The following is a 24317-nucleotide window of genomic DNA, read 5'->3' as shown; positions in this document are numbered from 1 at the left end:
ATGTGTTCACATCTTTTGCTTTTTCTGTTCCATTTTGTTTTGTCTTTCTAAACTGGGGACTGAACTCAGGGCCTTGAACATGCTAGGCAAATGCTCTACCACTGAGCTACACCTCTAACCCTTGCCTCTTTTAAAATGTGTCTTATTAAACTATAAGAGTTTTTTTATGTATTCAAGATACAAGCTCTTTGTCAGCTTACAAATATTCATTCCAAATCTGTAACTTTACTTATTCAGTTTATAAGTATATCCTTTGAAGTTTAAAGCTTCAATTTTGATTAAATCAATTTATACAATTTTTATTAGTACATATTTACAGTACTTAATGATCACATTTATTGTGGGGAGTTTGTATGTGTATAGCACTCCCCCACACACACTCCTTACAACTCTTGGTCCCCTTCCCATTTGTTGTTTCTTTTTTTTGGTACGGTGGATTGAACTCGGGTCCTTGCACTTGCAAGGCAGGCCACCAAACCTCTGAGCTAAATCCCCGGCCCCCCTTCCCATTTGTTGTTTCTTTTTTTTGGTACGGTGGATTGAACTCGGGTCCTTGCACTTGCAAGGCAGGCCACCAAACCTCTGAGCTAAATCCCCGGCCCCCCTTCCCATTTGTAAAAGCTCTGTTTTCCTTTCTTTCCTTTCCCTTTCCCTTTTTCTTTCTTTCTTTCTTTTTTCTTTCCTTTTTTTTAACCATCCCTTTTCCCTCGCTTCCCTCTACCTCTCATTCCTCTTCCCATTTGAAAAATATCTTCCTACTTCCCATTTTCTTTTATTTTGCTCTTTATTTATATTTTGGGTTTCTCATATAAGAGAAACTATGTGATGTTTAAGCTTGTGTGTCTAATTGAGTTCACTTAATAATATGGTTTTATCTCACGATGTAAACTAAAATCAAAATGGATCAAAGATCTGAATGTTAAAACAGAGACACTTCATCTACTGAAAGATAAAGTAGGCAAAACTCTTGAAGACATAGTTGTAGGCAAGGACTTTTTTGAGCAGAATCCCAGTAGCACAAGAAATAGTACGAAGAATCAACAAAAGCCTCTGCACATTAAAGAAAACAACCAACAAAGTGAAGAGACAATCTGCTGAATGGGAAAAAAATTTTTGCTAGCCATTCCTCAGACAGAAAACTAACATCTAGAATATCCTAAGCAGCTGGGCATAGTGTCGCACGCCTGTAATCCCAGCACTCGGGAGGCTGAGGCAAGAGGATCGGTGTCAGTTCGCAACCAGCCTGGGCTACATAGTGAGTTCCAGGTCAGTATTGAATACATAGTGAGACCCTGTCTCAAAAAACCACAAAAGTGGGGCTGGGGATTTAGCTCAGCAGTTCGGTGGCCTGCCTTGCAAGCTCAAGGACCTGAGTTCGATCCCTGGTACCAAAAAGAAAAAAACAAAATAGAATATCCTAAGAACTCAAAGAAATTAGACCCCACCAAAAGAAAAGACCCAATCAAAAATGTGCACTCGAAATGAATAGACACTTCTCAGAAGTATGAATGGCCAATAAATACACAGAAAAATGTTCAACATCACTGGCCATTGAAGAAATGCAAATTAACACAACACAGATTCCATCCTACTCAAAAAAGAATGGCTATCATGAAGAAATCAAGTAATGACAAATTCTGGCAAGGCTTCAAGGAAAAAGGAGTCCTTCTACATTGTTGGTGGTAATGTAAACTAGTAGAACCACTACAAAAATCAGTTTGGAGAGTCTTTGAAAAACTAAAAATAGACATTCCATTTGACCCAGATATTCCTCTTCTAGGTATTTTCCCAAATGGGTTAAAGTCATCATATTACATTGATGCATGCATACCTATGTTTATAGCAGCACATATTATTAAAGCTAAATCTTGGAAATGGCCTGTATGCCTGATAACAGAAGAATGGATAAAGAAAATGTGGTATTTATATACAATGGAGTACTTCTCTGCCTTAAAGATGGGTAAACTTTTTTTTTTTGGAACCAGGGATCAAACTCAGGATCTTGCACTTGCAAGGCAGGCACAGTGCCACTGAGCTGATTCCCTGCCCACTCCTTTTTTTTTTTTGCTACTGGGGATCGAACTCAGGACCTTGCACTTGCAAGGTAGGTGGCAGCACCACTGAGCTAAATCCTTGCCCCCAAGATGGGTAAACTTTTAAAGTCCATTTGAAGCAGTGTTTTCCAAACCCAGAATCACTAGAGTTTCACCTGTTTGTTTTCTAGGAGTTTTATAGCTTTGGCTTTTAAATATAGGCCTATAACTCATCTTAATTTAATTTTTATACATGGCTGAGATAAGGATGAAGAACTTTTCTATGGTCAACTGCTTGTTCCATAACCATTTGATGAAAAGATTATCCTTTACCCCATCAAATTACTTTCATATCTTGCCAAAAATTTAATGACCTGACCAATGTTGGCAGTTATATTCAGAAAGTACTCATCTACAGGTCTAGATTTACATCTTTAAAGTCAGGAAACACAACGATGTTGTTGTTGTTTTCTCTGGAGTTAATAAAGAGGGTTATGCCTGAAAAAACATTTATATCTTACTTTATTCAACTATTGTGACATTTTAATAGAGGCTGGATTTTTTTTTTTTTTTTTTTTTTTTTTTTTTGGTACCAGGGAATCGAACTCGGGTCTTTGCACTTGTGAGGCAGGTGGCAGAACCAGCAAGCCAAATCTCTGGCCCTGGATTTTTTTCGTAATTGAAAATATTTTATAAAAGTATTTTTTTATAACTCACAAAGCAATGCATAATAAAAGCTTATAGGACAGAAAACAAGTCCACTACAGAAAATACTATCATTTTTCTCATAGAATTCATTCATTCTCTATTAATATATCTTTTCATGCATAATTATCACATTTATTTGGGGGACCTGATACACATATCACCACTCAATCACTTATTTTAATGTAATGCAAGTAGATATTAATAAAGAAAATATAAAAGATGTAGGAAAAATTTTCATAACAAAAATTATTAGAGAATAACAATGGTAAATTCACTCTATATCACAATCTTAAAAGAATATAGAAATACTGTCATTTTTTACAGGAATGTCAAGATGATATGGGGAGATAATTTTTATAGACTCCAAAAGCTAATTGCCTATATTGCCATGTACAGTGAGAAGAAGCGCTAGAGTAGGGCAATATCTACCTATCAAAAAAGAACTCAGCATTGAGAGGAAGGCCAGATGCCTTGGGTAAATAAGTGATTACCGAATTTGGGTTTGATACCTTGGTATGAGAATTACTCTTTCTGGCCAACAGTGGTCCACTTCAAAGTTAAGTTATGTCTTCCAAAGGGCCTAACAACCAAATTGGCACAATGTTTAAAATGTACCTTTCACATTCTGTTCTGTGTGTTGAAAAGGAGTCAAACCAAATAAAGTTATTAAAAAATTTAAAACCCACTTGACATTCAGTAGCAGTATTCACAGTATTTAAAAAATAAAACAGCCCATGTCCATCAATGTGAAGTGTACGTAAAAAGGATATTGTTCAGCTTTTAAAAAAGACATTCTAATATATGCAACAATATGAATGAACTCAAGATATTAGATTAAATGATAGGAGTCAGTCATAAAGGGAAAAATATTATGTGAATCCACTTAGGAGAGATACTGGAGTAGTCAGTTTCATAGAAACATAAAGTAGAATGATGGTTGCCAAGGCTGTAAGAAGGGTAGAGTGGAGGGTTTGATGTTTAGTTAATGTGGAAAGATGAAAGTTTTATAGATGAATGTTTGTAGTGTTTGCAGACCATGTGGATGTGCTTAATGCCGTAGAACTTTATACTTGAAATTAAAATAGCTAATTTTGTTTTATGTTTACCACAATAAAAAGTAATTGACTATATATGTGGCTCTGTTTCTAGACTTTGTTCGCTTAATGTTGACCTATTGTATCTATCTTAAATCAGTACCACAATTTGACTAATTTGCAAGGTAGAGTAATAAACTTGTCTTTCAAGTTTATATTTCAGAGTTCTTTTGGCTTATTAGTGGTTGTAAGAATTTTAATACAAATTTTAGAATCATCTTGTCTGTTTCCACAAAAAAAAAATCCTGCTGGGATTTTGGTTGAAGTTGCATTAAATCTATAGACCAATTTGTGGAGAATTAATATCTTAATAATATTGGCTTTTCTAATGCATGAAAATCATATCCCTTAATTTCTCTTAGTTTTAATGTCCATATCTTGTATACTTTTTAAACCAAATTTATCCTAAGTATTTCATACTTTCTAATGCTCCTATGACATTTAAAAACTTTAGTTTCTAGCCAAGCGTGGTGGCGCACGCCTATAATCCCAGCACTCGGGAGGCTGAGGCAGGAGGATCACTGTGAGTTCAAGACCAGCCTGGGCTGCATAGTGAGTTCCAGGTCAGTCTCAACAACATAGTGAGTTCCAGGTCAGTCTCAACTACATAGTGAGACCCTGTCTCAAAAACAAAAACAGAAACTTTTAGTTTCTTATTCATTGCTTGTATCTCGTAACTTTGCTGTGTGCACTTACTAATTTTAGTGTATTTTTATAAATCCGATTATATTTTTTTACATACACAATTATGTTGTCTACAAATAAAGACAACTTTATTTCTTCCTATTTATATGTATGTCTTTTATTTATCTTTTTGCTTTTGCTAAAAGCTTCAGTACATTTCTGAATAGAAATGGTGAGCAAGAATGTCCATGTTTTGTGTTTGATCTCCTGTAGGTAAAGCATTCCTTCTTTCACCAAGAAGTTTGATCTTACTGCAGGGGTTTGGGGTGGTGCCACATGGTGGTTAGATGCCTTTTATTAGATTGAGGAAGCCCCCTTCTAGCCCTGCTTTGCTAAGAGTTTTTCTAATTAATTGATGTCGAATTTTGGCAGAATTTCACGTGGCTCAACTCCCCCCACTGCCCGTAATGTTAAAGTTCTCTTGACTGATTGTGGAATTTTAAACCAATCTTGCATTCCTGGGATCAAGTCTACTTAGGCGTCATATATTGTCTTCTTAGACCATTGTTGGAATCAATTTGTTAAGATTTTATAAAGAACTTTTACATCTATGTTCATGAGCAGGATTAGTCAGTTGATAGTTAATTACTATTAGCTTGATATGAACACTTGTTCTGTCTTCAGTTTTCCAGAAGAATCTGTGTAGAGTTAATACTAATTCTTCATTAAATGTTTGGTTGCTTACTGACACCATCTAGTCCTGGAATTTTCTTTGTGGGATTTTTTTACCTTTGATTTTAAAATAATTATAGATTTATAGAAGAGTTACATAGATAGAGTTGCCATTTACCTTCACCTGGCTTCCCTTCATACATCTCACATCACCATGGTACATTTTCTAGAGTAGCAGCCCCACCTTGTTACAATATGTAATTTCTGTCTCTTTTTTTCCTCCTGAACAGTCTGGATTGAAGTTCATTTTTATCAAAGTTTTTTTTTAAGTTCATTTTTAATTTTCAGAAAAACCACCTTTTTTGCTTAAATTACTTTACAGTCTCATGTTACTTAATAGTTGAAACAAATGTAGCTCCTTTAAAAAACCTACAGTGATAATAATTTAAGCCTAATAATTTTCATATATCTATATCACTTTGTGTTTTCCTCACTTAATAACTGCCTTTTATGCTTTACAGTTTACCCATTTGTAGTTCCTTTTGTTCAGAATATTAGCTCTCTATAAAGTCAGTGTTTAACCTATCATTGTGGAGTGGAATACTGGTCCAGTATTCCCAGGCTTAGATGTAGCTATAAAGACTTTAAAGAAAAAGCAGAAGTTGAAGCAAGATGACATTTTCATATTTATAAAGTATGTTAAGTTCAGTGTAATAGCAGTTAGATTTTTTCTCCAAAAATGTTTTCTTATCAATAGCTGTTTAACTCCTTTGCCATATGTCTAGAAATGCAAGAATCTAGTTTCTTTTGTGTTTTATAGTTCATGATGCCTTGTTCTCTGTCTTCAGAAACATGATAATTATTTAAACTATCCAAAAGTTTCCATTTTGAGAATGTTGAAGTAGATTAAGGGGATATACAGTTGACTATAATAAAGAAATAATAATTTGAGAAAAGTTAATATTTTCTTAAACTCTTGCATTTTCCCTTGCTATGCTTGTAGGTTTATAAGTAATCAAAAACATACTTAAAAATTTTTAGCCTTTTAATGAATTTTTTCTGTGCACCTCTCAGCATTTCATCATAACCTAAATTCAAGGAGATTTGCACATTTAGTTCTAGAATTGATCATACAAATACTCATATTTACTACAAGTTTTGTTTGGTATTTCAAGGTTTAATGATTAGAAAAAATATTAAATGACAGAAGAGTATAAGCCCTAATTTCTCAGAAATTTTTAACATTCAGAAAAATTAGGTTAATTGTGGCTTACAGCAAGTGGGAAAGACATGATCCTATGTCATATGTCATTCATTTCCACCAATACCAGTAAAATATTCCTTATGGTAAATGACTGATTCATGTTTAGAATTCAGGTTGATCGTGTATGTGGATGTGTGGTTTTTTATTTTGTCTGATGCTGTCATTACTACTATAAAATGGATATTTTATTTTCAGAAGGGGACCATCTGGACCAAGATTTGGACCTAGAAATGATAAAATTAAGCAGTAAGTTCCTGAGATATTTGTTTGCTTATAAGATTGTCATGTCTCTATGTGAACCAAAGGTTGGAAAACTGCAGCCTGTGAACCAAATCTGTCAACCTGTTTTTTAAATAGTTTTGTTGGAGAAAAGCCATACCCATTTGTTTCATGTTCTCTATAGCAGCTTTTGAAGAACAATGGCATAGTTAAATAGTTGTGACAGAGATCTTAGGGCTTACACATCTGAAATATCTGCTGTCTGATCCTTAAGAGAAAAAATTGCTAACTCCTAATATAAACTAAATATAACTCCTGAGTTATAAAAACCTCATTATTTTTACTTTCATAAAGCTGTCTCTAAATTTTATAGCTCAGGAAATTTAGGGTTGTTTTCTTGATTATTTTATGTCAAATCCATTTATTCAGCATAATCTAAAGGTATATTTTGGCTTCTAATCTATAGCTTGATTCTCATTTTCAGAATAATAAAATAGAATACATTTAGTTTGTTTATAGCATCTTTTCTCTACTTCCTGAATTTTTGTATCTTCTATCCAAATCCTTTTTGTTGTTGTTGTTTTGTTTTGTTTTTTTGAGGCAGGTTCTCCCTTTGTATTCTGGCTGGCCCTGAACTCACTATGTAGCCCCGGCTGGCCTGAAACTCACAGTAATCCTCCTGCCTCAGCCTCCCAAGGGCTGGGATTACAGGCGTGCACCACCAAGCCCAGCTTCCTAACCCATATTTTGATCTAAGTTTTATGATTAATTGATTTTCAGTTTAAAGCTTTTGCTATAGATATTACTTGGTGATGGGTGAATATGGTATAGTGAATGTATCTAATATTGGAAAAGCATAGGTCCTGACAGGAAGAGAGAAGGAATGGCCAGAACAGTGAATCACCTGAGGGAAGGCCCTAAAAACTGACAGCCTATAAGGTATGAAAAACCATGGAAGATAAACTGAATGACTCAGACTCAGGACCTGAGGAAAGATAACAGTCACTGCCCTAATCCTTGATGTAACTGGGAAGGTACTCTATGGAGTCCTTAGTTATTGCTCAGATATTTCAGCTTTTTTTTAATGAAGTAATGTTGGTGTAAAGAACTGTATCCATTTTGCCCTAATTCTAACTTCAAGTAGGGAACTAGGGTACAAGTTGAGTATTCCTTATCTGAAATAAATGGGATCAGAAGTATTTTGGATTTTGGAATATTTGCATGAGATATCTCGGGGAGAGGACCCAAATCTAAACATGAAATCAGTGTATGTTTCTCATATACATATCCAAAGGTAATGTTATACAATATTTGTAGTGTAACTGCATTATCACATCCTGTCATAGGAGGCCAGGTGTGGAATTTTCCACTTGTGGTGCTATGTCATTACTCAAGAAGTTTCGGGTTTTGGAGTATTTCAGATTTTCAGATAAGGAATGCTTAACCTGTACCAACAAATTGATGAGAATACTATTCTAGCTCCTACTGTTTCTATTGCTATATAGCAAGTTATAAATTTGACATCTAAAAGCACTGTACATTTATCATGTCACAATTTCAATGGGTCAGGAGTTCAAGCGCTGCTTATGTGAGTCCTCTACTCAGGGTTCAACAAGCCTGCAGTCAAGTTGTCTCAAAGTGCACAGTCTACCTTCAGGTGTTTATGGACAGAATTCCTTGCAAAGGACAGAATGTCCACTGCTTCAAGTCTTTGATTTCACCAGGAAAGATACAATCTGCTTTTAGTCACACAGTTTATTACTTATATAGTAAAAGGGTAGCCAAAAATGCCACCTCCCAGGGTCATTGTCCCACACACCACATATGATACCAAAACAAAAGGGGCCAGTGGCTACAGGACCAGTTGTAGGTTGCTCTATGGAAAAGGAGCTATTTCTAGACTGCAGTTAAAGTGATTTTCACAATCTACATATATAACCTACTGAAAGTTCATACCTTATCAGTGCCCAAGAGGCGATAAATGGTCCTATGACAGTTTCCTAGGTTGACATGGCAGTCAGTTGGAGGTGGCCTCACCAGGCCACTCACTCTCAGGTTTCTAGCACATTCACAAAATATATGGCATATGTGGATGTGTGCAAGGGCACTAATGTGTACTAGCTGAGCCATTGCCCTACACTGAGCCACTGGCTTCTGTATCCACCTGCATGGTCTTATTTTCTTATACTCAAGCTGTCACTGAAGAGGGGGAATCCACTGACGACCATTTGGTTTTTGTCCTGCCAGTATGCTTTGTTTCCTGTCTGATATCCTTCTGCAGAGTGAGCCTGTTGTGGAGTATAATCTGTTGGGTCTTTTGAATTTGATTTTTCCAGCTGAACCCTAAAACTACTACCAGTGAACTAAGTAGTCATTACAGAATATGTGTCTATGTAAATATCATGCACATACAGATAGATAAACTTCCACAATAACTTCAGTAATTACAGAACTTAAAAAAAATAATTACTGAATAAATATAATGGTTCTTACTCTAGAGCTGAGGGCTGGGCAGATTTAGTTCGAAATGAGTGATCAAAGGCACAGATTAAACTGTGATGGTTCAACCTTAAGAATGCCTTTCTAACCAGGATGCGACTCATCAGTGTGCCCAGGGTAACAGAGGACAGTGTGCCCAAGGAAAACTCCTTGTCATTAATGAGTAACCCACATTGGTTAATGTCATAAGACACGTTGTCACCACTTAATTTGCAAGATTTCAGTACAGGGTATTTCCTGACTGTATAGATTGGCAACATTCCTTTATTTGAATTTGAACACTAATAATGTTGGTGATAGATTAATGCCACAAAAAATACCCACTATCACTTTCTAGGGAATATTTTGGGTGAAGGATTTTAAATATTCATATGCCTATATAGAATTTATAATTCTCGGGCTGGAGATTCAGCTTAGTGGTACTGTGCCTGCCTTGCAAGCTCAAGGTCCTGAGTTTGTTCACCAGTACCAGGAAAAAGAAAAAATAATTATTATTCTCTTTGGAATATTTCTTTGCTTTTAAATTAAATAATAGTACTTTAAATCTCACTCTAGTGAACTATATAGCTATTCTGTCACAGGTAGGAGATTCCCTAACTATAGCTTTGGTCAAATCAGCTTCACTTTTATACACTCCAAGAGAATGTTCCATGGTATAACAGCAATACGTATGAGTTGCAAAAATACAACATAACTATAAAAAAATTATTTTGTCAACAGTACCTTAAAGGGCCACAAGATGGAGATGTTATGAAAATAAATATTTTTCTTTATAAAATAAGTATATGTATGCTGCAGAGCATGAAACTCTGTTTTTAACACATTTATCAAGCATGTGCAAAGCATTAGACACTACTAAATGTTTGAAAACACGATCATATTTAATTCTCACACATGAAACAGATTACCGTTTGTGTTTTAAAGCTGAGAAAATACAAATGATTTTCTTAACCACAAACAGAGTAAGTAAGAAACAGGACTGCAAACCCAGTTCTGTCTGAACATAGAATCCAAGATCTCTGCATTCCACCATGCGGCTTCCCTGTTGAAGACTGGAATGGTGACAGTTTAGGAACACAGGTGTCAGACTGTAAGAGTATTCCTCTCTGTGGGCCTTTCCCTTTCCCTAGTTACGTCCTATCCATGTCATCTTCTACTATATGACCTGAAGACCATGATATAAATTTCTACTCCTCCCCAAATCTGCTATTCCTTTTGAGTTTTTAATTTCCTGTTTTAGTTGGTTGTCATTATCTATGTACTGCCACTCAACTGCTCAGATCATAAATTTAAGAGTCTTATATCCATTTTTGTCCCCAGTTCCTTACCAACATCCAGTTAATCACTTAGTTTTTTAAATACCCAGCAGATATAGATAGATAGATAGATAGATAGATCGATCCCCCTTAGTCTAGAACAGTTATGTGAACCTTTTTTTTTTTTCTTTTAATACCTGACACCCAGAACTTCAGGAAGAAAAGATTTCTTTATTGTTTGGTTTTTTGTTTTTGTTTTGTTTTGGTACCAGGGATCGAACTCGGGTCCTTGCACTTAACGAGGCAGGCGGTGGAACCACTGAGCTAAATCCCAGGCCCTGGTGAACTTATTAGAGACCAAGCGCCAAACTGCAACTCAGAACCCACTTAATTATCACAAAGTACCAACACTGCAATTAAACCTGAATACTGAGGTTTTAGTTTAGAAAAAACTCTACATTAACATCTTTTGTCTTAAAAGAAAAACACAGTAACACGCATGCCATAGGTTTGCCACTAGTGGTCTAAATTTTCCCATTATCCACTACCTCCTTTACCCTGCTCGGTTCCTTCTCTATCCCCCAAGACTCAACACCAAAATCTTGATGCCATCTCTGATCCAAGCTGAAGTCTTCTAGGCCACATGACTGTCACCATGAGCTGCTTTCCATTATAGTGATTGACACATGCTGGTATACTCATGAATATCCATTTTCCCCACTGGATTATAATCTTTCTAAGTATCAGGCTCATAACCTTCATATTGGTATTCTTGACAAAAGCATAATTTCTTTAATGTTTTGAATAGATTAAATATTTAATTTAGATTAGAAAATATTTGTTGAGTACTTATTTTGTATCAGGCACATTTCACTGGGAAACAAATAGGGGGAACAGTGTCTGCTTTCACAGCATTTACAACATAGTAATGGAAATAAGACCCGTGTAAAATACAAATAGAAATTAGAGGATTGTAATTACTTGAAAATGTAAAAGGTCATAGGTAAATATCTGTTTCATTACAATATCCTTCAAATTAAAGTAAATAATATCTTTTATTTTCTTGTACAGAAGTTGTATTCTGGGTACAGAAACATCTTGAAATACAAAACACAATGATGAGATTTTCTGTTACTGCATAAGGCTACACAGTAGTTGGATTGAGTGTAATGCAAATGGATAGTAACTTGTGAAAAAGAAATAATGATGACTTGATCACTTAGTAAAATATGGGAGGGTTCCCATTAGCAATAGGAACTTATTACATGTGTAGCCTGTTTTTGCAGTAGTACCTCTAGGTCTCTGATAATCTAGAAATAATCTAGGATTGTATGGGTTCCCAAATAACTGGCCTATGTCCTTGGAGTCTTTTTTTCTTACATATGTTCTTGGACCATACCTATTTCTTCATCTTTTTTGTTTTATTTTAAAACCATGTGTAGTACAGATACATTAATACCTATAGTAACTATAATTTGATCATGTGTAGGAGCAATAGTACATTTTGTCCATTCCTGTCCTGCCATACTGCCTTACTTTAGGCTATTGATTATCATCACTTGTACAAGATGAAAAGTAACTGGGAATTTCAAGATTTATCTTTGATAAACAATAGATTTATTTCTATTATATAGTTAAGTAGAAGAGTCTATATTCACTGCTTTATATCTTTCTCAGGTAGCTGGTTTTGTTTTGTAGGATTTACACTGAATTTGTTCACTTATTCAGCAAGTATTTATTGAATATCTACTCTGCCTTAAGCACCATTGTAAGCAGTGGGTATAAGAGTGGACAAAATAGGCAAGGCCCTTGTATTCATAGTTTAACTTCTAGTAGGGAGATGCAGAAAATAAGCATTTATTTAAGTACTTTACCTTGGTGTTAAACGCTGAAAATAAAATACTGTAATGTTGAACATTCTGTTTCAAAGCTCTAAGGTTAACACAAAGCCTTCATTGTACATTTGAATATAAGTTCCATAAGATACAGAGTTATCACCTGTTTTGTTGTTTTCTCAGTACCTAAAACAGTACATAGTAGGTACTCGTTAATTATTGTTGAATAAATTGATTAGTTATATAAATATTTATGTTCCGCATATAGAATAAACACTTCTAGCTCTCTGCTTAGAGAATTAGGATTTGCAACAGAATATCTTAGAGATTCTCAGGCTTTGTAAGACCTGTTTGAGCAGAAGAGAATTTTGCATGCCCCTGCCTGGTTGATCTTCAGTCTTACATTTTTCAGTACAGTGATGTGTGGAAAGCATAGGACACCAGAAGCTGTGATTAGTCCTGAAGGTTCTACGGGGATAATCAGTGGGTACACATAATGCTTGAACCCCACAGGGAAGTGATTATCACCATGCATAGCAATTGCTACTTGAATGGGAGAGTACTTCTGAATCCACCAATGTCTAAACAGATCTCATTGTATTTTTAAAACAAACCTTTTGAAGAAATAGCTCAGTGATAGGAAAAGGATAGAACTCTTTCTTAAAATTACACATGGCTGTGCCTGAACCTTAACTCTCTGGATTAGTTTGGGGGATAGTGTGGGGTAGAAGAGAAGAAATATGTGAATATTGTAAGTTCCCCTAATGATAACAAATGTACTTCTGCCTTCCCTAAAGAAAATACCATTGCATATATCCTTATTTATGTAAATATATGTGCATATTTAATATTTATTCAGTTGCTAATAGCACTCTAAATTTTTTGAGTCATAAGAATCATGAGTTCATTCTATTTTTCCTTTTAAATCTTTCATTGCCCTGACTTATTTCATAAAGTAATTTGTTTTTCTTCTGATTATAGCATCAGACACTAGACACTTAAAATAATTAAGCATATCTCTGGTGTGAATGAAGTAGATAGTTGAAGATGAAGACCAATGATTAATTTTTAAGTTTGGTTAAGTTTTTTAGTGAACAGTCTGAATTTTGATTTAAAACAGGCCCCACCTAATATAAAGGAGGAGAACATTTTTATTTTAAAGGATAGAAAAAAAATATATATATATATATTTTTTTTTTTTTGGTACTGGGGATCGAACTCAGGTCCTTGCACTTGCGAGGCAGGTGGCAGAACCACTGAGCCAAATCCCCAGCCCTTCGTTTTTGCTTTCTGAGGAGAGTGTTCCCATTTGTTTATGATTAGGAAAAAACTGATGAGCAGTGAAGAGTTCTGTCCACTGAGCATTGGTGTCCTTTAGGGTGTGCCTTATGTTTCCATTTTGGAAAACAGATTTTTTTTCCATAAGCCTCTAACCCACCCAAGCAAACACTTTTGTTAGTCCTGATATGTGAAATATAGAGCATAGTAGGTTATGGCTGTGTGTGCTATTTCAGCAGCCTGTTGACAAGAAAATGAAACATTTAGAGTGAAGCTGTTTGACTAAATTCTGCAGTTACTAAGCATTCTGACAGTACAATTAATTTGCTTGTTACATTAATAGAAACAAGAATAAAACTATATCTCAGTTAAATGTTAATTTGTATCATATTACATTTATTGTAATACTGGGGATTGAACCCAGGGCCTCACACATGCTAGGCAAGTGCTCTACCACGGAGCAACATCCCCATTGAGACAGTCTTGTTAAATTGCCCAGACTGGCCTCTAATTTTGAATCCTTCCTGCCTCAGCCTCCCAAGAAGCTGGGATTACAAGTATGCACTACCACATCTGACTCATGTTGTCTTTAATTACCTCAGCACTCAAACTCACAACTGGAAGAACAATGCTTATTTGCATTTTATAGTTTAAAAATAAACTGTAATTATCTGAGCATTTGATGTTCTCGATCATGTCTAATAAAAATTTCAAAATTTCTAAGCATTTTAAGAGAAGAATAATTTATCTTTTTTTAAAACTAGTGTTCAGAATCAGGTGGATGAAGTTATTGATGTCATGCAAGAAAATATTACAAAGGTAATTGAAAGAGGGGAGAGACTAGATGAACTACAGGACAAATCAGGTACAACTACTTTACCTACTTCTTGATATTAATCTGTGCTTTGCTAATTTATGTTTTCTCCCTCTTCTCTACAAATGTTTAGAAATCTTGGCTTAGGAAATTAGCATTTGATTCTTCAGATTATGCTTTTTATGATTTAATTTTAGCTCCCTTTACTTTGAACCATCTTATTGTATTCCGAATTATTGCTCAGATGAGAATGGAGAATTGTTAATTCATTATGAAGATGATTTTCCTTTTGCTCTCTTGTATTGATATGCTTGGCATTTCTTTTTAATTTTATTGGTACATTTAAGATATGCAATGTAATGATATTCATAATTAGAAATTTGCACCTTTTCATAATCCATCTTGGTTTTTATTTTTCGCCATTCTCTTGCCCTCCCTTCAACCCCTCCACACCCCCCAGCTATGTACAAAGACTTTGTTTCCATTTTTTCTTTTTCTCATGTTAATTCCATTCCCATCTTTTTCCCCTACCCTGCCCACTTCCCCTTCCCCTTTGCACCTTTTCTTCCTATTTCACATTATCTATTATACCTTTTAGTCCTTATTTACACTTTCAGTTTCTCACACTAGAGAAACTATTTGGTATTTACACATAGGTGTCCTTTTTTTTTTTTTCACTTAAGAGCATCATCTCAATGTACATCCATTTAGCTATGAATGTCTCTAGGTTCTCATGGGTAATTAAGGTGATCATACACCCTGACTGAGTGGGATACCTCCCAGGGATGCATGGATGGTTCAACATATGCAAATCAATAAATGTAATACACTATATTAATAGAGCCAAGGACAAAAACTCATATTCATCTCAATACATGCAGAGAAAGCATTTGACAAACTGCAACACACATTTATGATATTTCTAACCATCTTAAGGCATAATGGTCTAACCATTTTTTTCAAAACTTGTTCCAGACTTAGCTGACCTTTCTAATTCATGCATTCTCTAGTAACTTTGTAACACTTCTTTAGTGGCAGATGTTAGTCTCTGTAGCCCCTGTCACAGTTCTTGGCACAGATTAGGCACTCACATGTGGCCACATGAATGATGTGTGGCTGGCTGACTGATGATTCATGCCTTCTCTGGTAATTCAGTAACTTTTCTTTACTGACAGGTATTAGTTTATGTGCTCATAAGCTTCCTGACACTTGTTAGTCACTTACATTATCTGATGAATGGCTGAATACCTGATTAATTCTGGACAGACTTGCTTGACTAAAAAACTTATTTAGAAACTTTTAGAGTTCGTACTATTTTTCTTCAAAAATCAGTTGTTTTGGAGTCCAATATAATTTTTCTCTAGAGATATGCAAGTTTTTATTTGTTTTTTCTGGTGCTGAGGATTGAACCCAGGGCCTTACACATGCAAAACATGTACTCTGCCACTAAGTTATACTTCCAGCCCCTATTGTTTGTATTTTTTTGTCTTTTTAAAATTTTTATTAGTACATGTTTGCAGCATATAATTATTACATTCATCTTTGGGTATTGGTACATGTACACAGCACATCTTAATTCTTTTATGTCACCTTCTGCTCTTCTCCCTCTACCTCTTGGTCCCCTTCTCATTTGCAAAAGATCTATCTCTTGGTTTTTCTATTTAGTATTCATATTTTTAAGAGTAATTTCTTGCCTGAATTCATTTAAGCATTGAGGCCATGGGAGTGCTTCTCTTAATCTTATAGTAAAAGTAGATTAGGCAAACTGACCTGCAGCTGTGTTTTGCTTTTTGTTTTTGTTTTTCTTTTTTACAATGTAGAATTGCAGAGTTTGTGGGTGGAGGAGGAGGAGAAGGATGTTGTGTTCATGCTTAAAAGGAAATAAATTTGCAGAAGTAGAAATTAATATTTTCTTGTCTTTGTGTGACTAGATAAAAGAATCCTGTTATGTCGTTTAATCCTTCTCTCCATCCTCTATGTGATATAGAAAGCTTATCGGATAATGCAACTGCTTTTAGCAACAGATCCAAACAGCTTCGAAGGCAAATGTGGTGGCGCGGCTGCAAAGTAAGTAAATCAAAAGATATTGGGCAGATCAGTTAGCATCTCAAGTTGTATTCAACTTGGGCCTGTAGGATGTAAGTTTCGTGAGGCTAGGTACTATAACTGTTGTTATATCTTTTGAACCTGGAATATGGTAAAAAAATATTACTTGAATTAATTACTTTTGAGACAGGAATAACTTAGACGAATCAAGCAGTACCTAAAAGCATGTTTGCATAGATTTCTTCATGAAAGTAACCCACATTTTATTAATAACTTAGCTACCTCTAGACTTATTATAACAATTTTTATAATTTATTTTAGCACTTTAGGAGCATACTGTATCACTACATAGACATTTAGATGAAATGGGAGCTAGAGAAAAATAGGATTTTATGTTGAGGGAAAAATGAAGCAGTTTTTAGGTCAGATTCTCTTATACCAAGTGGGATCAAGGGGGGAACATCCCATTATCCCTTATTATTATAGAGAAATAAGAAGTAAAAGAAATTGTTAACAAGGAAAAGAATCACTGGACATTAATAGATATCTGCAGAACATTTTATGAAATGAATTTACTCTTAAATAAAATGCAGCTAGCCAGGCATGGTGGCACATACCTGTTATCTCAAAACTCTGAGAGGCTGAGGCAGGAGGATTGAAAGTTTGAGCCCAGTTCAGGCAGTTTAGAGACTTAGTGAGACCCTGACTGAACCTAAAATATAAAAGGAGCTGGTGATATAGCTCAGTGCAAAGGCCCTGGGTTGAATCCTCAGTACTTCCAAAAAGAAAAATATGCGTATATCAAATGTGACTACTAATCATTAAACAGTAAATGTTTCTTTTTTAAGATTTTTTTTTAATTACTTTCATGTCATGTGAACAAAAAAAAAAAATTTTTTTTTTTTGATACCGGGGATCAAATTTAGGACCTTGTGCTTGCAAGGCAGGCGGTGGCACTTTTTTTTCTTGATTCTAGGTAAAACTTTTGGCTTTGATAAAAATATAGACATGAGATTGTTGCTTTTGTTCAGGTTCAGCATTAATTTTCTAAAACCTGACTTTGCCATATGCTAAGGATTTCTTCCAAGAGTTGCTTAGACGTACTTAGTTTTGTGTACTTGCTGAATGTTCCTCCAAAAATAGAATTGAGGAAAGAAAGAAGTATGTCATTGGTCCCCTTGTCTAGAGTTTAAATTTTCTATCCTAAATTCTTTATTCTTTAAAGAATAAATTTTCTGTTTATTTTTAGCACAATTTTCTGTACTTTAGTATAGAAAAACAAAAAATTCATGAGCCACTCGCCTCTTCTTCCCTTAACACACATGCCCCATTCATAGAGCCACAAAAAGATAGTCAAAGTATGCATCTTGCCTAGAATTTTTAACCATATCTAAAGATTTTTTTGTTTTGTAATTTATGATGGTTCAAATCAAAGGAATCGCTTTTTAAAAAGACTTTAAAAATGGAATTATGTTTCTCACAGGCTCTATATGGCCATTAGTAATCACTGATAGCATCATCCATGTCATGAGCATTGTTCTGTAACTTAAAGCTCATTGAGAGCAGCCATCGCTTTCCATTGGTTGTTTTCTGGTGTGTGTTTTTCTTCTGTCTCACTGAACCCCACATTCTCTGTGCTATTGTTTATCTGTGACTGCCTTCTCATGCTCCCTTTTTCAGGGTTAACTTTACAGTGGTGATTTAGGAAGAGATTTATGAGAAAAGATATTGGAACAGAACAGGAGTTGGAACACAAATTAGGAGTTGCCAGTGTCTAAAAGGGGGAAGAGTGGGTGAAAATTGATACGAGCTGGACATGAGGGAATTTGAGGGGACAGTGGTAGGAATAGCCACTCTTATCTGCTCGTGATGGCGGTGAACAATATGTGTATTTGTCAAAACCCATCAAAATGTACCTCTAAAAGGATGAATTTTATTCTGTGTAAAGAATATCTCAATAAACCTGGCTTTAAAAACAAGTAAGTGAGTAAGTTTTCCAGGGAGCAGGGAGGGAAAATTGCGGATACCTCTTATGTTCCTGCGAGGCTGTTAGGCTCTTTTATGTTTAATGGTAGAGTTTGTCTGCGGCATATGAAAGAAGAGTGCTTTGCACATGCATGAGTAAAATACTGCCATTTGGAGCTGGAAACATTTCCTGCCCAGTGTTAGAAACCCAAAGAAGAAAACTACTCATTAAGATATTTAAAAATTGATACTGATACTTCCATTTAAATAGGGCAAAGTAATGTATGTTTTGGGCAGAGTGGAAAAACTACTATAAAATTCCAGATTTCTTTAGCAGTGTTTTCATATTAAATTAAGTTAGTTTATAGCATAATATGGGCCCAGATTCCTACTGAAAATATACCTCCTATTTCTCTACATTTTGAGTTTTTCTACATTTTTTGGTTATCATAATTAATAATTTTAATAGGTGCTGATGTTCATTTTGCAAAGTTTTCATATATTCTCCAGATCACTCTTACTGTCATGAACGTAATCCCACAAAAGTGTCACCAGTCATTCTATTTTTAGAAACATTTCATTAACTACCTTTTTCTATTTGTGATACTCATTAGAATGTTTCATCTGTTTATAATGGTATCTTTTTTTTCTGAGGAAACCATTTTTAATCAAGTCAAAAATTATGAAAAGATGGATTTTAATTTAAAAAATTAAACAATTTTATGCATTTTAGATGAAGTGGTCAGTATAACAGTTTTACATAGGAGGATAACATGAACTTAAAATGTCCAGCAACTGACTGACATTGTAAGGTTTCTCATCTCACCTGTGAAAGTGACACTTAGAATAGTCTTAGGCAAGATATTTATTAAATAAGGTTATTCGTGAAGAATCTAAACTGTATTTGTTGGAATAGAGCTTCAAACACCATGGAGAAAAGAGAGAAAAAACTAAGTTATGCTCATATGCTTTGAGAATAAGTGCCCTATATGTAGCACCCCCATACCCATCCCAGTAGTTTTTCTTTCCACAATTCCAATTACCCATGACCAGCCATGGCCCCCAAAATAGTAATATCTGTCTTGACTTTTTCAAGAGAGGCTAAATTCGCTTAACTTTTATTACAGTTTATTGTTATAGAGTTGTTCCTATTATTAATTGTTAATCTCTTATTGGGCCTAACTTATAAATTAAATTTTATCAGCAGTACACATGCCTAGGAAAAAACACAGTATATGTAGGATTTGGCATTGCCTGGGGTTTCGGGCATCTACTGAGGACACCTTCACAAGCTGTCACCCTCAGATAAGCTAGGACCACTGTGTATTAAACCTTTTGGATTGGCTGCCTCTGTTAATCGCCACATCCTGACACTTGAACAGAATTGGAAAAATCTCATATACTGTACTTTTCCTAGCCTCACATAGAAATAAGTATATGAAAAAAAGTCCGGGTCCATAAAGTCTTCATTATTGTTTTTTATGCAGTATAGCCTTGAACTATAAAAGCCAGCCAAGGAAAGACTCAATTTTGAGGGAAACATTCCTGATACATAATGTAAAGGTACAGGATCCTAATGATGAATGTAACTGCATTGTATACCTAAAATGTACCAATAAACTTAATGAGGGAAAAAAGAAATCATAGAGTGCAACATAAAAAATTTTTTTAAATAAAGGCTGCAAAACAGCCAGCAAGTTCATATGAGAAACAAATTGAGAACTTTTCAATGAATGTGCTATTATTGATGAGTTAATATAAATAAGTATAGGACAAACAGTCCTGGCTGTATTAGCAGTCAAACAATATCCTTCATATGCCTTTTTCTGTGTTGTAGATAAAAGCCATCATGGCTTTGGTTGCTGTTTTCCTCTTGCTAATGATCATAAGTAAGTACTTACTGGATTATTATTTCTAGAGGTTATTTTTTGTTTTGGAGTTGACTTTAATTCCCTTTTGATTTATTTTCAGCTGACCTAGCATGTCTAATGTCATAATTCAGTAATGAGTTCTAATCTGAGTCAGGATCCTTAACCTAGAATTTTTGGATCTCTGAAAATGCATGCTAAATTTTACATAAATATGCTCATGTACATTTCTCAGGGGACAAAGTCTATTTCTTTTGTCAGCCTCTCAAGAGGAATCTGTCTCCTCCACATCACCCACACCCTGGAATAGAGGGCTGATTTGTTCAATGCCAAATCCAGTTTTTATTGCACTTAGGAAGATATTCTTTTTTCATTTACTGTTCACTTTCAGGTATAACAATTTGTAATGTGTGCAATAATACTTGTTGGGGAAGGACAAATGCAGTTAAATTCTCCAGGTGATGTTTTCTGTTGTGTTATGTTTTGTTTTGTTTTGAATTTGCACTTCATTTTAAAGTATAATTTCTTCCTCTTCTTTTTCTTCAATATCCTTTTAGAGCCAAATCATTCTTAGTAGTTACCTTTCCATAAGGCCTCTTTACCTGTATTTACAGAGATTTTATAAACATCTGGAAAGTGTCTCAAAATAATCATTTAAAAACATCATGAGTCTATTCTGTTGAAACAAACAAAAAGTTTTGTTACAAAGAAATACAGCCAAGTCTCATTACTTGTGGATTCTTTGTTTATGAATTCACTTACTAGCTGAATTTTATTTTTAAGCCCCAAATCAGTACTCAGGTTGATTTTCTAGTCATTTGCAGAAGTGTTCAGAGCAACAAGAATTTTCAGTTTCCTGACCAGCAGGTTTTCACCTGAGGTTCAAATAATGCAGTCTGCTTTTCTGTTTCTTGTCTAATTACCTTTAAAAGTATTATTTTTGTAGTCTACATAGTGCCACATTTTCCACATGTTTATGCTGTCTGTTGTGATTTTATGGTTTAAAATGGCCCCCAGTCTTAGTCCTGAAGTGCTGTCTAGTGTTATCAAGTGCAAGAAGGCTATAAGGTCCCTGAACAAAAACTACATGTGTTAGGTAAACCTTTTTTAGGCATGGGTTACAGTGTTTTTGGCCTTGAGTTCAATAATGCTGAATCAATAATGTATATTAAATGATATACATTACTCTAAAACATACATAAAACAAGATTATATGTTGATTGGTTGATAAAAATGTAACCAGGGGCTCACAAAAACTTAACCCTTTATTTTCCCTAGGAGCAGTGGTTCAGTATGTAGCGTTTGTGGTTAAGTATAGAACATAACTATCTCAAATAACAGGAATCAACCATGTATAGTGGACAACATGGAAAACTTGGAATAGCATAAAGAAGAAAATAAAATTCAACTGTACTCTTACCACACAGAGATAGGTGCTATTAATATAACTATTGGATATTATTCTAGTCTTCCTATTAATAAACATTTATTTAAAAACAAGGTGTTTTTTTCTAATCATTGTGACTATTTCCCATGTCATCATTTCAATATTTTAGCCACCACATGCCATTCATTTTTCCATAACTTATTTGATCAAGATGCCAGTGTTAGATATTCGCATTGTTTTATGATATTTTTGTATTTCCTTATTTATTATCTATTAAAATATCAGATAAAAGTTCAGTCTTCATAACCCCTTTCATCTTTTGGTTTATTTGTTTGTTTGTTTGTTATTTTGGTCTCTTGAAACCAAAAGCTATGTACAGCTGTGTAGTTTAGGTTAGCCTCGAACTCACTATGTAGCCCAGGCTGGCCTCAAACTCACAGCAGTCCCCCTGCCTCAGCATCCTGAATGCTGGGATTATAAGAGTGCATGACCCTGCCTGGCAATAACTCTGTTCTGAAACACAGTTACAGTTAAGAATATTGCTTCTAACAACATATGAATATATTTTGACCTTTTTTAATTTTGATATATTTTTTCTATTTTCTTTCTCTTACAGTTCTTATAGTTGTGAAATACCATACTTGATCTGATGACAGAGCTCCTCATTAAACAAGATCTGAGAAAATAATAATAAAAGATTGCTGTGTAATTTAAATGAAACCTATGTATATAACTTTCAGAACTTCTTTTTCAAGAAACTAAGAGGCAAGTATCACTTCAAATTGGAGCATTGAGAATGTCCAATTATCTTCTTTCTTCCCTTTCAACAAAATACTTTGAATAATTGTATAAAGCAAAGATAACTATTTTGCTGTATTCCAAGGATCCAATTTGAAACTGGATACTTGCCCGTTCATTATTTGTGTATATAGTCAAACACTGACAGTATTTCATACTAATATTTTAGTGGCTTAAGGTCTTACATCATTGCATCAAGAAGGGGGTCAGGCTTGGGGTCCAAAAGCCTATGTAGAGAACCCAATCATTATGCTAACAGAGATCCATAACCATTCCACCAATGTTTGCAAGGATACCATTCTTTTTATAATAGGATGGCTCTGTAAGCAGTTTCCACATGTTTATGGGTGTAACAAAAATAAATGTTTCTGCCTTCGATTATAACTGAAAACATTCCAATAAACCTATTTTTGACTGTATAAGGGAAAGTGGATTTATTTTCTGGTATTTGAACTATAAAAATGGGAAAGTTAAACTGTGAGAAACATAGTATGGCATCATAAAACTGAAGCTCATCAAACTGCTGGAGAATGTCATTGGAGTATTTTAAAATGATCAAAATAGAGCTGCCAGTCATGGTCGAATCTGTTGCCAGTTAAACTCCAGTAAGGAGGGACTAGTCCTAATGTAAGTGAAACCCATTTGTAACTTTTTCCTTTATTTTCATCATTCATTTTTCTCTGTAATTGTAACTCTTTTACCAGAAGCACTAAAGCCAGCAAAATCATCAGTTTTCCGTTTTCTATCTTCATCATCCTTGGGGAGATGCACACTGCACAATTAAGTTTCCAAACCAACCGTGATGACACCCAAAGTCAGGAGCATGGATAATCTGAACGTAGATGAATCAGCCAGCCAGTAGTCAAATGCTGAGTGGTCGCCATTAATCCTTAGCTGCTTTTATAATGACAAAATGTGTAGTCTAAAATGTGCCAGCCTCCTTGTGCACACAAGTCAAAATGGAAATGCATACTAATGTTTGAGGAGGAACCATTACAATACAATTGGAGACTTTGTAGAAACTTGTGCACATGGGCATCTTAAATCAGAAATAGCATTCATGGTAAGAACCAATATGTAAAAAGGGGAAGTGATGGTCCCATGTAACAGATTTTATTTCTTTGGCCATTTTAATTGAAAATATATAAAACATGGGACCTGGATGTTTTTGTGTGTATGTTTAATTCTACAGTACTAATACTAAGAAACAGTATTCTGTTTAGAAATTTGAAGGAAGAAAGCAGATTGAGTCAGACACTTGCACAATATAAAGTTATAAGTGTTAAATTTTATAGTTAGAGCATTTGAAAAGCAATAGAGATCTTACATATTATAGTCTTGGTTCTTCACTTCACTCTGTAGTGTCAGTTAAGTGAACAGCATATGAACTGCTAAAAAATCTTTGACTAAAGAGGGTACCTAGGAAAGAGGGAGTATTTTTAGAGTTTCAGTACCTGATAATTCAAGAATGGGACTGCTGGAATGGAATGGGCAGAATCAGTCCTAATATACATACATGTATCCTTTATTTGTATTGGAACTAGACCTGTAGGTGATTCATTTTCTATTAATTGGTATAGAAATCTGGCTCCTCTACCTGTTAGTGAAAATGAAGATTATGTCTTTAAAAGACTCCGCATTTCCATTGTTTCTTTTAATAAAGTATGCCACTTTTGAAGAAACTATTAAAAATTATGAAATTATTTTTAAATTTGTAACCATGAAAATGAAATATTTATATGACCATAACTGTATATACATAGCTGTTTGTATTCAAATATGTTTCTGCTGAGACTTCCAGTGGTGGATGTACGACGATTAGAACTTTTTAACAATCGTGGCTTAGTTCATTTCATCATTTTGGCTTTCTTGATCTTAATTCTGAAAGTCTTAAAATTCCTGGCATATTTATGATATTATCGTGGTGACAGTGAACACATGAACCTTCTTATGATCA

The 24317-nt window shown here is 34.7% G+C and overlaps 1 protein-coding gene across 3 annotated transcripts in view; it reads left to right on the top strand.

Annotated features, from left to right (window-relative positions):
- The window catches only part of Vamp4 (vesicle associated membrane protein 4), a 42021-nt gene extending 18011 nt beyond the window's left edge, over positions 1 to 24010 (top strand). For 2 of the 3 annotated variants that reach the window (XM_010644997.3, XM_010644996.2), the window contains exons 4-8: positions 6591 to 6641; positions 14247 to 14347; positions 16284 to 16363; positions 20145 to 20196; positions 21454 to 21759. In XM_010644997.3, coding sequence (XP_010643299.1) covers positions 6591 to 6641; positions 14247 to 14347; positions 16284 to 16363; positions 20145 to 20196; positions 21454 to 21500 — 331 coding nt within the window. In that variant the 3' untranslated portion in view covers positions 21501 to 21759. Of the gene's footprint in view, positions 1 to 6590; positions 6642 to 14246; positions 14348 to 16283; positions 16364 to 20144; positions 20197 to 21453; positions 21760 to 22178 lie in introns of those variants that run through there. The other variant, XM_010644998.3, reaches the window with a different exon arrangement.
- The last annotated feature ends 307 nt before the right edge of the window (positions 24011 to 24317 follow it).

Source organism: Fukomys damarensis, unplaced genomic scaffold (genome assembly GCF_012274545.1).
Source record: "Fukomys damarensis isolate Sample0158 unplaced genomic scaffold, DMR_v1.0_HiC HiC_scaffold_11, whole genome shotgun sequence".
Taxonomy (NCBI): domain Eukaryota; kingdom Metazoa; phylum Chordata; class Mammalia; order Rodentia; family Bathyergidae; genus Fukomys; species Fukomys damarensis.
The sequence above is the reverse complement of the archived record's forward strand: the minus strand, read 5'-3'. Positions and strand labels throughout refer to the sequence as shown.